A 12,449-nucleotide genomic window follows, 5' to 3' on the forward strand; every position below is an offset into this window, starting at 1 on the left:
TTTCTAGTTAACGTTTACTCTACAATGTTCAAGTGTTATTGTGGAACTAAGTGTAAAAAGTTGGGCAACTGGCGTTAACCGTAAATTCCAAACTCCATCTCAGAAAACTAACAGCAGACTGTGACTGACCCAGATGAGGAGGTAAGGACCTAGTTCTATTTGAAATACCCTATATGCTCAGTTTATACCAGGAAACCAAGGAAACAGCAATTCTGTTAAGAGCTATGAAATGTCAGTACACCATGTTTTCCACCTTCCTCTGGTTCCCTGTATTCATGGAGAAGTTTAAGAACACATCAGGATACTATGGGAGATGAAGTATCCAAGAAGCAGACTTCAGGACTTGGAGGAAGGTTGGATGCTGAAATATATTAATATCTGGAACAACTACCTTTTCTTACAAGTAAAAACTAGAAGTTATTTATTTTGCTCCTCTGGTATTTGAAAATGTTTGTGAAAAGTTGATCTAACCCTGCTGAATCTACCGGTCTTGGTAAGACTTTGCTATATCTGAGATGGATGGAAAATGCTTTGCTAAATAACTGGTGAGGTTGATCGGAAAAAAATTAACAAAAGTGGGTCGTCAGCTGAAAAGTTACAATCATCTCACACCCTTAAAAAAAGTATCTGTACATAAATTTTTAAAAGGACAGTTGCTTTCCTTGTAACCTTTACCTTTGACATCTGACTGAAGTCTGCAAATCCCTCACCACTACTGAAAGCCCCACTTCCAAACGGATCCAGTGTTCCGAATGGATCTGAAACAGATGCAGGGAAAAAAAGTTATTTAAAATAATACTTAAGAATTGTGAAGAATGCTTGGTGCCAATGAAGTACAAAACTTCATTGTACAACAAGGCAGGTGATTAAAAAACACTTGCATTTTGACCTGGCATGAGATGTTAAAAGAGAATTCCATAAAACAATAGGTTTTCTACCAGTTGTTTGGAGGGGAAAAAAAAAAAAAAAGGAAAGAAAAAAGTGAAGTATATAGTGTATGCAAAGACTTAATCTTCATAATCCATAATAGGACCACAATGATATTTGCCAACAGTTCACAAGACACTTTATTCTCAACTTTTACATTTGATTCTTCTTTCATAAAGAGATACCTCCATATTCATCTTCATGAGAAAATTTTTTCTTCTTACCTGGACCTTTTGAAGAGATACTGGAAGACGTAAAAGGATCACTGCTTTCAAAAGGGTCAGGCTAAATAAGAACAGATATACATAATTATTGTTCTGCTGTACTGTGCACTTGTCTTTTTATGTGTATCAAAGTCTCTCGCCTCAAGACAAATTATTTCCAATTTCAGACCACTCTGTTCAGTGGACACATAGTAGGATAAAATCGACTGATTATATGAAATTTGCATTATTAGTGCATTTGGCTATTGATAGCATTGAGCAAAACACCAAGTACCTCAAGCGAAACACATTCAAGTGAAAAGTGTATCACACTGAAATACAAGCAACATTAGTTACCCGGCAAAATAAGAAATTACACCCAGAAGTGCTCAGTCATTAAGCAACAGAGACTGAATATTCAGGTCAGGCATTTACATTATTATTAATTCAGAGTCTGTATATCACTTCTTTTTAAATAGATGGTGTCTGCAGTTGCTCTTCAGTTTGAAAAGTCTGCTGTTATCGAAGTACAAACCTACGTTGCACGACTTAAACTAACCTCCCACTGACCGATACTGGAATACTGTTCTAACACTTGGGTGGCAATAGTCAATGAATGCCAGAAGGGTGAGAGAAAGGATTAATTAAAAAACAAAACAAAAAATCCATACCCTCCCCCCCCAAACCAACCACACACATACACGTAAGGACAGCTTAAGAACTGTGACTATACATTTGACAAACGTGTTCTGTGCAGTCCTTCCACTGTGTTGGCTCTATTGTCTGTTGGTAGCTCAGTAATCCTTTAGCCAGATCAGTTCCTTGATCCGATTCACTATGTGACTGCACAAATAGAAACATCGATGGAATGGAGGTAATGGTGTGAATGAGTGGGTGCTGGTGGGTTGAAATTCCCAACAGAGAAAAAAAAAAAATCCACCTAACTGCATCTTCATGGCGAACATACATCATTATCATGGAACTGGAAAGAACAAACTGCTGATTGCCTTAACAATCCATACTTAATTCTAAGAATAAAATTAATCTTATTTCAACAGTTAGGAGAAAAGTATTTGGTGATATTTCATTCCTTTTAGCTTTCAGACAATAAGCTTGTCAATAGTAAAGAAATCTATTATGCGTAGATTTAAGAATTACTGACCTTTGAGGGTAAAGCTGGGGGTTTTGTGAATGGATCTGAGGTAAATGGGTCACTCTTCACCTGTTTCTTGAAGAAATCCTCAGGGGCAGAACTACGAAATGGGTCACTTTCCTTAAATGGATCACCTCCAAATGGATCTAGAAGGAGTATTAAAAGGTAAATAGAATGTAGCACCTAGTGTGTCCATAACGAACCACTCTATATTTGACCTCATACTCACTGATGTAATTTTTCTTATAAAAATACGCAACGATTTGGTAAACCTGATAAAATTCCAGATACCTCTCTAAACAGGGTATTTACTACGTTTGAACAAGTACATGTTTATATTAAGGTTATGGACTTAATAAAGAGTTACACGCATGTTATTAACGTATTGATCCTGAATGCACACCCTGTCAAGTTTCTATGTTCCCACATGCAAACCAAAAATCTGAAGCCAGGGAAACCTTGGAAATCTTTGTGTTTAGCTACAAATTATTTATATCACATCTGTCCTGTCATCAAAAGGGCTATTACCTGCTGGAGCAGGTGGTTGTTCTGCAAAAGGATCATGCTGGAATGGGTCACCTATGCAGAATAGAAAAACCATTTGTTTTACCAACTATTTAGCAAGATGATAAAAGTTTGTGCAAATATCATTTACTCAACAATTGGTTTTCAAGGTCTCAGGTAAGCCATTGGTCACTTACTGCCTTTGAAAGGGTCTGCTCCCTTAAATGGATCAGATTTGAAAGGATCTTCTGACTGGAATGGGTCTGTATGCAATTCTTGTGTATTATTGGTAAACATCAAGGCTTTATTCTTAAATGGATCATCCTAAAAATTAAGAGGAGAAACATTACAGCAACTTACCATGATTAAAATGCTCAGTAACCCATTTAGCAGAAATTCTATGGTATCTTGGTTCCTGTTTAATGACCTTAAAAATTACTTCCTAAAGAACTTTCTGAATAAGTGGCTTCTAAGCAGAAGTAATTAAACAGTAGAAAGAAATATGTAGCCCGAGGCTACACAGAACATCAAAAGATAACAATACATATAACAATCAAAGGTTAAACTGTTTCTCATAATATATTCATGTTTCTCATTAATATATTCAATTCTCAAATACGTAAATAACAAAAACAAACCGAAGCCCCAACCATCACACTGGCAAGAAATTCTTATCTCCCACTTATTTTACAGCTCAGCTTCAGGTAAGACAGTTATTTAAAAGGAACAGATACACAAATCATTTGTGGATTACAAATACAAGAAATTACTACTGAGTAGTCACACTCAAGATTGCTTCTTGTTAACTCATTCTTGAGCTTAAAGCTCCAAGTACTGATTTCACACTACAAAGCACTACACGGCACTAGAGCATCACCCCAACATTTTGACGATAGAGAGGTTTGTCAGCAGAGGCCAACCTATAGCTTTGTCACATTACAAAAAAGTCCTGCACAAACAAGTAGCAAACTAAAGTTATGAAACCTCTTCATCGCATTTGTCTGCATCTCATACCCCTGTCTTTTGTCTGTTTTGGGTCTCTTTGATGAAACCAGTCCTTGCCACAGTAGCCATATGTGCATACAGCACCTGTACAACAGAGCTCCATTGACAATCAAAGCCCTTCAACGCTAACATAAGAAATATCTAATAACAACTACCCACTTACACTGCCTCCAACACTAGAAAGGTACGGGATTTCTTTCATCCCTTTACAAGGTGTAAATGAAGAAGTCTTAATTAATACTTCTCAGAACAGCAGGGAGGGAGGTGGGGAGAGGAGGCAAGAGGAAGGAAGAATTAAGAAACAGGAAAGGGGCACAATGGTTTAAAAGATTTACTATGAACGTATACCGGAGTTTTCTTCCAGTAAGTGATTCTTAGGTTTTTCAAGTAAGAGAAACATCTGGAAGTTTCCACTGGAAATTAAACATAATGTTTATGCAAGCCATGCAAGTACAGAAACTAAGCACTAAAGTGTTTTAAGACCATGTCTCTCAATGTATAGTTGTTTTTAATCTACGCTTTTCTTCTTTTGAGCATTTTGTTTTTACAGAGAGTGTAAAGCAGGACATAAAGGTAGCATGCCTGCTGAATATTTATTAATACACTGTACACGATATAGATTTAACTTCATACTAAGCCCATAGTAAATACTGTGCTTACAAAGATTCTGGAAAATATGTTTCCCTAATGAGGAAGCACCAAGTAGATGAGCAAGTAGAATCAAGCAAGTATGCAACTTTTATATTTAAAGCGAAGAAATAAGCTTAAAAAATGAAAAATCTTGTGATTTAGAGTATTCTTAAATATCCAAACCAATAATAGATACCCAAAAGAAATTGCCTGGAAAAACCTTTAAGAACCTGAAGGATCTTATGAACTGGGAAAAATATTGATTAAAAGAAAACATAATAAATGAGATGAATGATGCTGGAATTGTTTAAGCAGAAGAGAACTATCTGTGTATTTTGGGAAGGGAACATGTTTTTTACTGAAATATGTAATAAACATAGCTCACTGCAAAGGAGAAATTTGTACAGCTTCTTTTGGAAATAAGAAAGAAATACATGATTAAAGGGAAGTTTAAAGCAAGAGAAGGTGTCAACTTGGTAAACTGGAGAACTTGCAAGAAAAAACCAAAACACTTGAATTGGAAATAAAGTCCCACCTACTTCCTGAGACTAAAGATGCGACAGGTTACAAATCAAGGGTTAACACAACCTTCTCTTTTTGTTTCCATAATTACAGTTTGCTCCATACTGTTACAGTTACACAGGCACAAAATCTTAGCACAAGATCTAACTCAAAGCTTAAAAATCAGGTTTTCCACCAGCATTAAAATCTTTGCTCTGCCTTGCACTGGAGACTGCCGCCTTTCAGAGATCACAGCATTTGCTAATGTACCAAAAGCCAACTAAACAAACATCTTAACTCTTTCAGATTAGGTGCAAGTAACAAACCTCATTATTGTAAAATACACTAAACAACAGTAATTTTTTTTTTACCATAGCTCCATAATTGCTTCTTTCCGTCTGCCCAAGGCCTTCACTTATGTCTGCTAAATTCGTCAGACTACCACCGTGAATCCCATTGAGAGTTTCATTATATTCTTCTATACTCTTATTGACTTCTTGATGACTCTCTTGAAGTTGAGAAAGTTTACTTCTTGCCTAAGCAGTGAAAAATGCTTCAGTACGTTACACATTCAATAACACTGTCATTGTTAAATCTTGTTATTTAGCATTCTTGTTAAACATGGTTGCCAGACAGTTGCATTTCCCCCCCCAGCCAGAGCTGAATTTTTCCTGACTCAAACTGGGAATTAACCTACTAAGCACCAGTCAAAAAGGCTTATTTCATGAACCAGTATTCTTTTACTCGTCTGAAAAATAACCTTGCTAGGGGATGTTCAACTCTTAGCCTTTCAAGAAGCAAAAAAGAAGTTGTATAAACTACAGTGAATACCTGGTTTATTTCTTCCTGTGTTGATTTTAAAGATTTGATTATTGTTTCAAGCTGCACTTTTCCAGCCTGGATACTCTGCTCTAGCTGAGTCTCTTCTTGCTGGAGGCGATTCAACTCTGCTTTTGCTCGATTAAGGTCATCTTCCTGTAATTTTAAATCTGATTCCTGAGATTGAATCTGCATTTTTAGTGATGAAATCTGAAACAAAATGTTATAAAAATCAGAGTGAAATTTGAAATAAAGGTGACAATACATTATGAATTTATAATAAATAATAGAAAGTTGTAAAGCAACCTATCAACTGCTAGGGAAGATAATAAGAACGTAATACGAAGAACTGCATTCTTCTTATTATGTTACACAAAATCCTTGATAAAAGCACACAGGACATTCAATAAAACCAATATGTATTAATATTTTAAATGACAGAAATACCACATGAATTATAAAGGTAATTAAAAGGTGCTTCTTAGATGGTTACCTTATAGTTTTCAGAACTTGGCTCTTTTCTATTTAAACATTTATCAGGTATTATAAAGTTGATTTTTAACTCCGATAAGAGTTAAAATTACACAGTTGCATATGACTCTCCTTGTACACTTTCTTAAATGACATTATACACTAAGTTTCTACATTAAGACAATAGCTACATTGGCAATTGTATCCCTGAAAGCCCACTTTTAACTTGGAATACTGACAAGGTTCACAGTGATCAAAATATGCACCACTGTCCATAGACTGTCTCATGGCTCAGGAATAATGCTTCTCAACTACCCTATTAGGTTGAATAAATGTTTCATATATTCACAGAACAATAACAATTTATGCAGAAAAGAACCCCTGGAGATCATCTGGTTCAACCCCCCATTTATGACCATTATGAAAGGCATTTAGGTTAGCAAAATCCTTTCTTGGACCTCTGTATTTGTGTGGAAATTGCTATTTACGGTAGAAATGAATGAACAAAGCAAGCTTATTCATTAAATAAACAGAATTTCCTTCAACAAAAGACACAATACTCTTGAGCATGTCCAGAATTAACATACACTCACCACCTGTGTTTCTTCCTGGCATTTCTGCCTTACATCATTCAGCATATCTTTCAGTTTGGCTTTCTGCTGGTCCATTTCATCCAGGCGGTCTTGGGCATCTTGTTTCTGAGCCTCTAGCTCTTGCAAGTTACTTGTCTCCCTGTCTAAATCATTTTGCAGTTCCTGAGGAAAATTCCACAGTTTGTAACTTACATTTAGCTGTTGTCTTATAGGAATGATCAACCACTGACAAACAGGCTAGCAAACTCCAGAAGATTTTCATTTTTTCATGTCGTATAGGCTATTCCCTGCACACGCATGTTTTGTTTCTGCAGGAACTTGCATGAGACATCAGGAAACAAATGAGTGCCCCCAAGACGGAAAGAGACTGTGACACAGAGCACATGTAATTGAGCTACCCTAATTATCAAAAACAATGGTCTTTGAACAATGACTTCCTAAGTTACAGTGTTAGTCAAGCACTAACAAAAAAGACATTTCAAACTGTTCACGTATCATCTTCTATTTATATTAACCAGCATCAGAAGAAAACGTTTCTGATGGAGAACAGGAAAATAAAGATCTTTTGTAAGTTAGAGGAAAATCCCATGAAAGGAGGAAAGACTTGCCCAGAAGCAACATAAGGAAAGACAGAAGAAAGAATGCTTAATTCCCCGTATATTATTTTAGATTAAAATGAAAACTAATAATGATAAACAGAGTTTTTACCTGAACTTCATTGGTTTTCTGTCTGATTGATTCTTCCTTTTCCCTAATGTCCTGCTCTAGCGAGTATTTTTCTCTGTAAGATAAACAAGCACATGTATTCATGATTAGTTAAATAATACACCACACACATGCACGCACGCAAAAATCAATTAAATATTATTCTGGAAACACCACACAGCCAAAAATGCCAGCCCATATTCTGATATATTCTTTAAAGAAGTAAAGGTGTATACATATCAATTATTCTTTGAAAAATACTATCTGTTCCATAATCTATCTTCTGAAGTCACCTGGGAGAATCCAGGCTGGCTTTACATAATCGCCTAACTGTTCGGTATCAGTGGGAGATTTGCCACCAACTTCAGTGAGAGGTAATGATAAACTGACTAAAAGGAAACAAAAGTAACGGACGCATCAGTACTATATACTTAATTGGTTCTCCTACTCCAAGATTTTGTTAATAGTCCACAACTATTACCTCTGCAGCTGTGCAATTTCTTGACTAATATCATCCAGTTCCTTCACGCCTGTAAATTCTCCTGATCCAACGGAACTTGAACTATCCTGTTAAGAATGAAATAGTCTATTAAAACGCCAAGTCCTGACAGAAGATCTTCCTTTACAAAGGCTGAGGACAAAGGTGGGGGACAATCCTCATTATATGCATTTGCAAAATTTCATGGGAGACATCAAATTACTATGCCACAATCACTGAGCATGCCACACAATTCCATCTGCGAGACAGGAGAATTTTCTCTATGCCCATTTAACAGATGGGATAGTCGAAATAGACAGCAGTTAAAGGACATGCACAATGACAACGAATAAACTGCAGGCAATGGTAGAATTAAAAGTCAAAAACTAAAAACCCAGCTCCACTATAGTCAATAGCAAAGCTTCCAGGGAACTTAATGAAATCAGATTGTAATTTCAGGCTTCTTGAGCCCTGCCACAAATTAATGCCAATTTCTGCAATTATACCCAATTTCCTGCAGTGCAGGTCATTTCTACAGCCATTCAGGTGTAGATCAGGGAAGATGCAGAGGGTATCCCTTGCCTTTGAGGCAAGAAAATTGTCATTAGAAGTTCTTAAGAAAGGATCTCAGCATTTGGTACAAACTTTGTCATTATTATAAAAAGGATTGCTAGTTCTTTGAAAAAAATCACTGCAACTGAGCAAAAACTGCAACACTGAACTCACTGCTAGTATGACAAATCAGGAGACCTACCATTTTTAAATAGCATTTTAAAAAGAAGAAAGTACAGTTTGCTTACTTCGCTCACTTTGAGATTGCTGTGATAACCACAGAAAGTTTGGCTTTATTCAATATAAAAAAACACCAACAACCCAACCAACAAACCACAAACAGATAGCATAGTAAAATGTGACATTTTTTGCAGAAACAATAGGTGAATATCCAGTTTAAACACGTTAATTTTAAGTCCTCATTTTTGGATGAGCATTTCTTTTGTTAATACGCCATTTAAGTAATCATAAATAACAGACTAATCAACAATCCAGACTAATTCTTCAAGTTAGCAAACCAAAAGCTTCTGATATCTCTTTTATATTTTCAGACTGGATACAGATTTGCTGAGAGACCTGTACTGTATGCTGTACAGGATCATAAGAAGATATTACCCAATTTGATTATGAAATAAGTTAAAATGAGCTGCTGCGTTGTTTAGGATAACACAATTCATTGTTCCACATGAACTGAAAACTAATCTGCTATGTTCACGGTAACACACAGTTTATTTCATGTTATATTTGGCTAAAACCACAGTAGATGAAAAAAAGATCCAATGAACTGAAAATAAGGGGAAGCGTAAAGCTCTCGCACCAAGGTATATTTATTGCCCACAGCTTCAGAGAACTAGTACACGAGTAACTTTAACGTGTCAACCCTGAGTTGCCTGTCAAAGAACTTCTTGACAGACCAATGCATCTCAAATTGCTGAAGAAAGCAGTATCACCAGGTCAACAGCCAATACTGGTAACGTCACGCTACCATGACATTATCACCATGCCAAGAGCAAGTGTCACAGAACACAAGAGCAAAGAGATAGGAGAAGGTGTAGAAATAAAAACTTCTTAAAAGTTACAAGTAGCGTACATAAACAAATCTGCATTCTTTTGGACGTTACAATTACTCACACGACGCATTTCTGTTAGTGCTGAGATCTCAGTTCCTACAGGGGTCAAGTACCCTGACAGAGTCTATAGAAAAAGGATATAGGAAAAACCTTAAAAGGACCAGAGCAACAGCAACAACTAAAATATATTTAGAGGCTCAAAAGCTTTCTGGTTAGGGACACTAAAAAAAGTAAAGGAAAACACATAATTTATAGAAAAGATTAATGTATTGATATGACAGAAGTATTTATTAATTTCAGAAATACACTAACACACTATTGAGGAAAGGAATGATGCAGGGTTCAGTAAAAGATTAGATGCTCCAGTAAAACGGTATTAACAGTGATGGATATAGGACTGCAGACTGTCATGCTACAAGGGATGAATCAGCCACCAATTCCCAGAAACTCGGAAGTCATCACTCTTCATTTAGCCATTAAAAAAATTTTACATTTTCATGGGAGGAATTTGGTACTGATCACAGTCAGGGACAGGCTACTAAACCAACTTTTAACAGTTGCTTTTAACAGTTCCCTGAAGTTAAAAAAACCCCTTCTCTATGACAAAGGAGTATTTTTCATGCTAGGCTTTTCTCAGCATTATTATTCCTTTACTTATGGAATATTCTACTGCATTCTTCTTTACTTACTGTCTCGTGTTGTTAAAAATCTATGTATATTTTCAGATGTTAAAGAATTTTGTAAGAGGAGATAAGAAAAAAACCCCAAACAATTATTTACCATATTACAAAAAAAAAAAAAAAAAGTTACAAAATTAATACACAAAGCCCGTTACTTTCAAAGCACTTAAGTTCAGTGTTAGCTACAAATAATCAATGACCTACCTGTATGGGAGTGTTCCTCTCTGTGGGAGGGATCATATCTGGGGACAACACTTGTGGAGGATCAATCCCTTTACTGACCTTCTGTTGAATGAGATACATTGCTAGTGCAAACTGATCTTTGCTTAGCTTTCCCATCTGTCTTGTGTCTGCCAAAGCCCTGGTAAAAATAGATCATACTTATAAACAAGAAAAGCTTATTTCTCCTCTACCAAGAAGCCTGAAATATATATATATATACATGTAATTTTCTTTTGATTCAGCCTCATCAGAGCTTGCTTACTCTGGTGAAAGAGTTCCATAAACAGAGCAGTATTTTATTAGACATATTTAACTGAATAGAACAGTGTTACTCTGAGAAAATATTCAGAGCACTAGAAGTTCAAAGAACAATCACAATTCACAGACTGAGCTATACACCCCTCCCAGAACAGCAAAGTAAGTACTTATTTCTCCCTTGTTTTTCCATATAGCCCACATATTGTAGTATGGCAATAGGACAAGTAAAAGAGGTTGGGCTTTTTTGTTGCCTTTTTTTTTTTAGTGTTAAGATCACAGTTCTGGCTGGATAATCTGACTTCCCAGATCAGCAAGTTACAAAAATACAGCTACTACGGAATTCTTACCATATATGTGCTAGGAGATTCTGAGACAGACCTGAATGCATAAAAATGTCCTTTACTTCTTGGCCACTCACAAAACCATCCATGTCTGTGTCTGTTTTTAAGAAAATTTCATCATATCGCACTTTTTCAGACGTTGGTACTACCCAATTCACACATGGCTGTAAAGCAAAGTTTTATATTTCAAAAGAAGATAGACAGTCTTTATCAACACGCTGAGTATATACAAAATTATTCAGTCGGATGAGCTGAACACCTTGCACAATCAAATCTCACTGGTAAATAGGTAGTTCCCCTCTTCCCGTGAATGTTTTAGCTTAAAACTTTTTATCTGAATTATAAATACTGATAAACAGCTATTCATCAGTTGAAAAACATTTGTTCTGTGGAAATACGGACCCAATTAGGCATACTAAGTCCTCAGGCTAATAACACAGGAGCTTTAGAGGGTAGATTAATTATTTCTTTGGTACTAAAACAGATACATGAATAAAACCTTTCTGTGGTTTCACTTTCTATGGAAAGTGAAAATTCCCCATAAGATTTGCTACCTCGTGGTCACTCTGACTGAAATTCACCTGCTCTTCCTGCATTCTTCCAAGTCTTATCATTCTCATTTCATTCCCTCCATCCAAATCACCCACCAACAAACACATTTTCAGAAAAGTGCTCACATGAGGCAGAAATCAAAAAGCAGTTTTATCTTTTCCTGTAGTTTACAGGAAAAAAGGGCGAAAAGGTGGGGGGGAAGGAAGAAAGGAAGAAAGGAAGCAAAAAGCGAAAAAGCAAAAAGCAAGAAGAAAAAAGAAAAAAATAAAAAAAAAAAAAGAAAAAAGAAAAAAAGAAACCAAAAAAGAAACAAAAAGGGCCAGGGGGGGAGATTTGTACCTGTGCTTGTTTGATGTTGTGCTTGGGAGACAAACTGCCTGTGCTGTTCAGACTGTTGACACTCCCATGAGATGGGGTAGAGCGGAGGCTATCTTTTGGTGGAGGACTTGCAGGGAGAACAGGAACTGCTCCAGGAAAGACAGGCGTCTTCTTTCTTTTAGAAGGTGGTATGAGAGAAGGGGGTAGTAGTGAAGGAACTGGCTCCTTCTCAAGAGCTCTATAAACCAAGTGCATTGCCTGCAAAGGCAAAAAGGTCAGATAACGTTAACAATTAGAAGAAAAAGCAACAAGATTTTCCAGTATCAGTCATTTACATATTAGTAAAACAAAGACAGTAAGATGAGAGATGTAAACCAGAGCAGATCATTTTGGATGTAATTCCAAAAAGTTTAATCTTGATGACACAGGCAAGAGCCAGTAGATGGATTTGAGAAAGATCATGTAAT

The 12,449-nt window shown here is 36.2% G+C and overlaps 1 protein-coding gene across 8 annotated transcripts in view; it reads right to left on the reverse strand.

Moving 5' to 3' along the window:
- Window positions 1-12,449, reverse strand: part of EPS15L1 (epidermal growth factor receptor pathway substrate 15 like 1) — a 46,844-nt gene that overhangs the window by 23,942 nt on the left and 10,453 nt on the right. For 4 of the 8 annotated variants that reach the window (XM_075524561.1, XM_075524563.1, XM_075524562.1 and 1 more), the window contains 14 exons: window positions 12,004-12,240; window positions 11,119-11,276; window positions 10,496-10,652; window positions 9,673-9,735; window positions 7,993-8,078; window positions 7,515-7,587; window positions 6,807-6,968; window positions 5,755-5,952; window positions 5,295-5,459; window positions 2,985-3,111; window positions 2,812-2,862; window positions 2,293-2,429; window positions 1,152-1,212; window positions 676-758 (listed from right to left, as the gene is read on the reverse strand). In XM_075524561.1, the coding sequence (XP_075380676.1) occupies window positions 676-758; window positions 1,152-1,212; window positions 2,293-2,429; window positions 2,812-2,862; window positions 2,985-3,111; window positions 5,295-5,459; window positions 5,755-5,952; window positions 6,807-6,968; window positions 7,515-7,587; window positions 7,993-8,078; window positions 9,673-9,735; window positions 10,496-10,652; window positions 11,119-11,276; window positions 12,004-12,240 (1,758 nt within the window). Of the gene's footprint in view, window positions 1-675; window positions 759-1,151; window positions 1,213-1,589; window positions 1,974-2,292; window positions 2,430-2,811; window positions 2,863-2,984; window positions 3,112-5,294; window positions 5,460-5,754; window positions 5,953-6,806; window positions 6,969-7,514; window positions 7,588-7,992; window positions 8,079-9,672; window positions 9,736-10,495; window positions 10,653-11,118; window positions 11,277-12,003; window positions 12,241-12,449 lie in introns of those variants that run through there. The other 4 variants (XM_075524557.1, XM_075524558.1, XM_075524564.1 and 1 more) reach the window with 4 other exon arrangements.

This window comes from Mycteria americana, chromosome 24 (assembly GCF_035582795.1).
Source record: "Mycteria americana isolate JAX WOST 10 ecotype Jacksonville Zoo and Gardens chromosome 24, USCA_MyAme_1.0, whole genome shotgun sequence".
Classification (NCBI taxonomy): Eukaryota; Metazoa; Chordata; class Aves; order Ciconiiformes; family Ciconiidae; genus Mycteria; species Mycteria americana.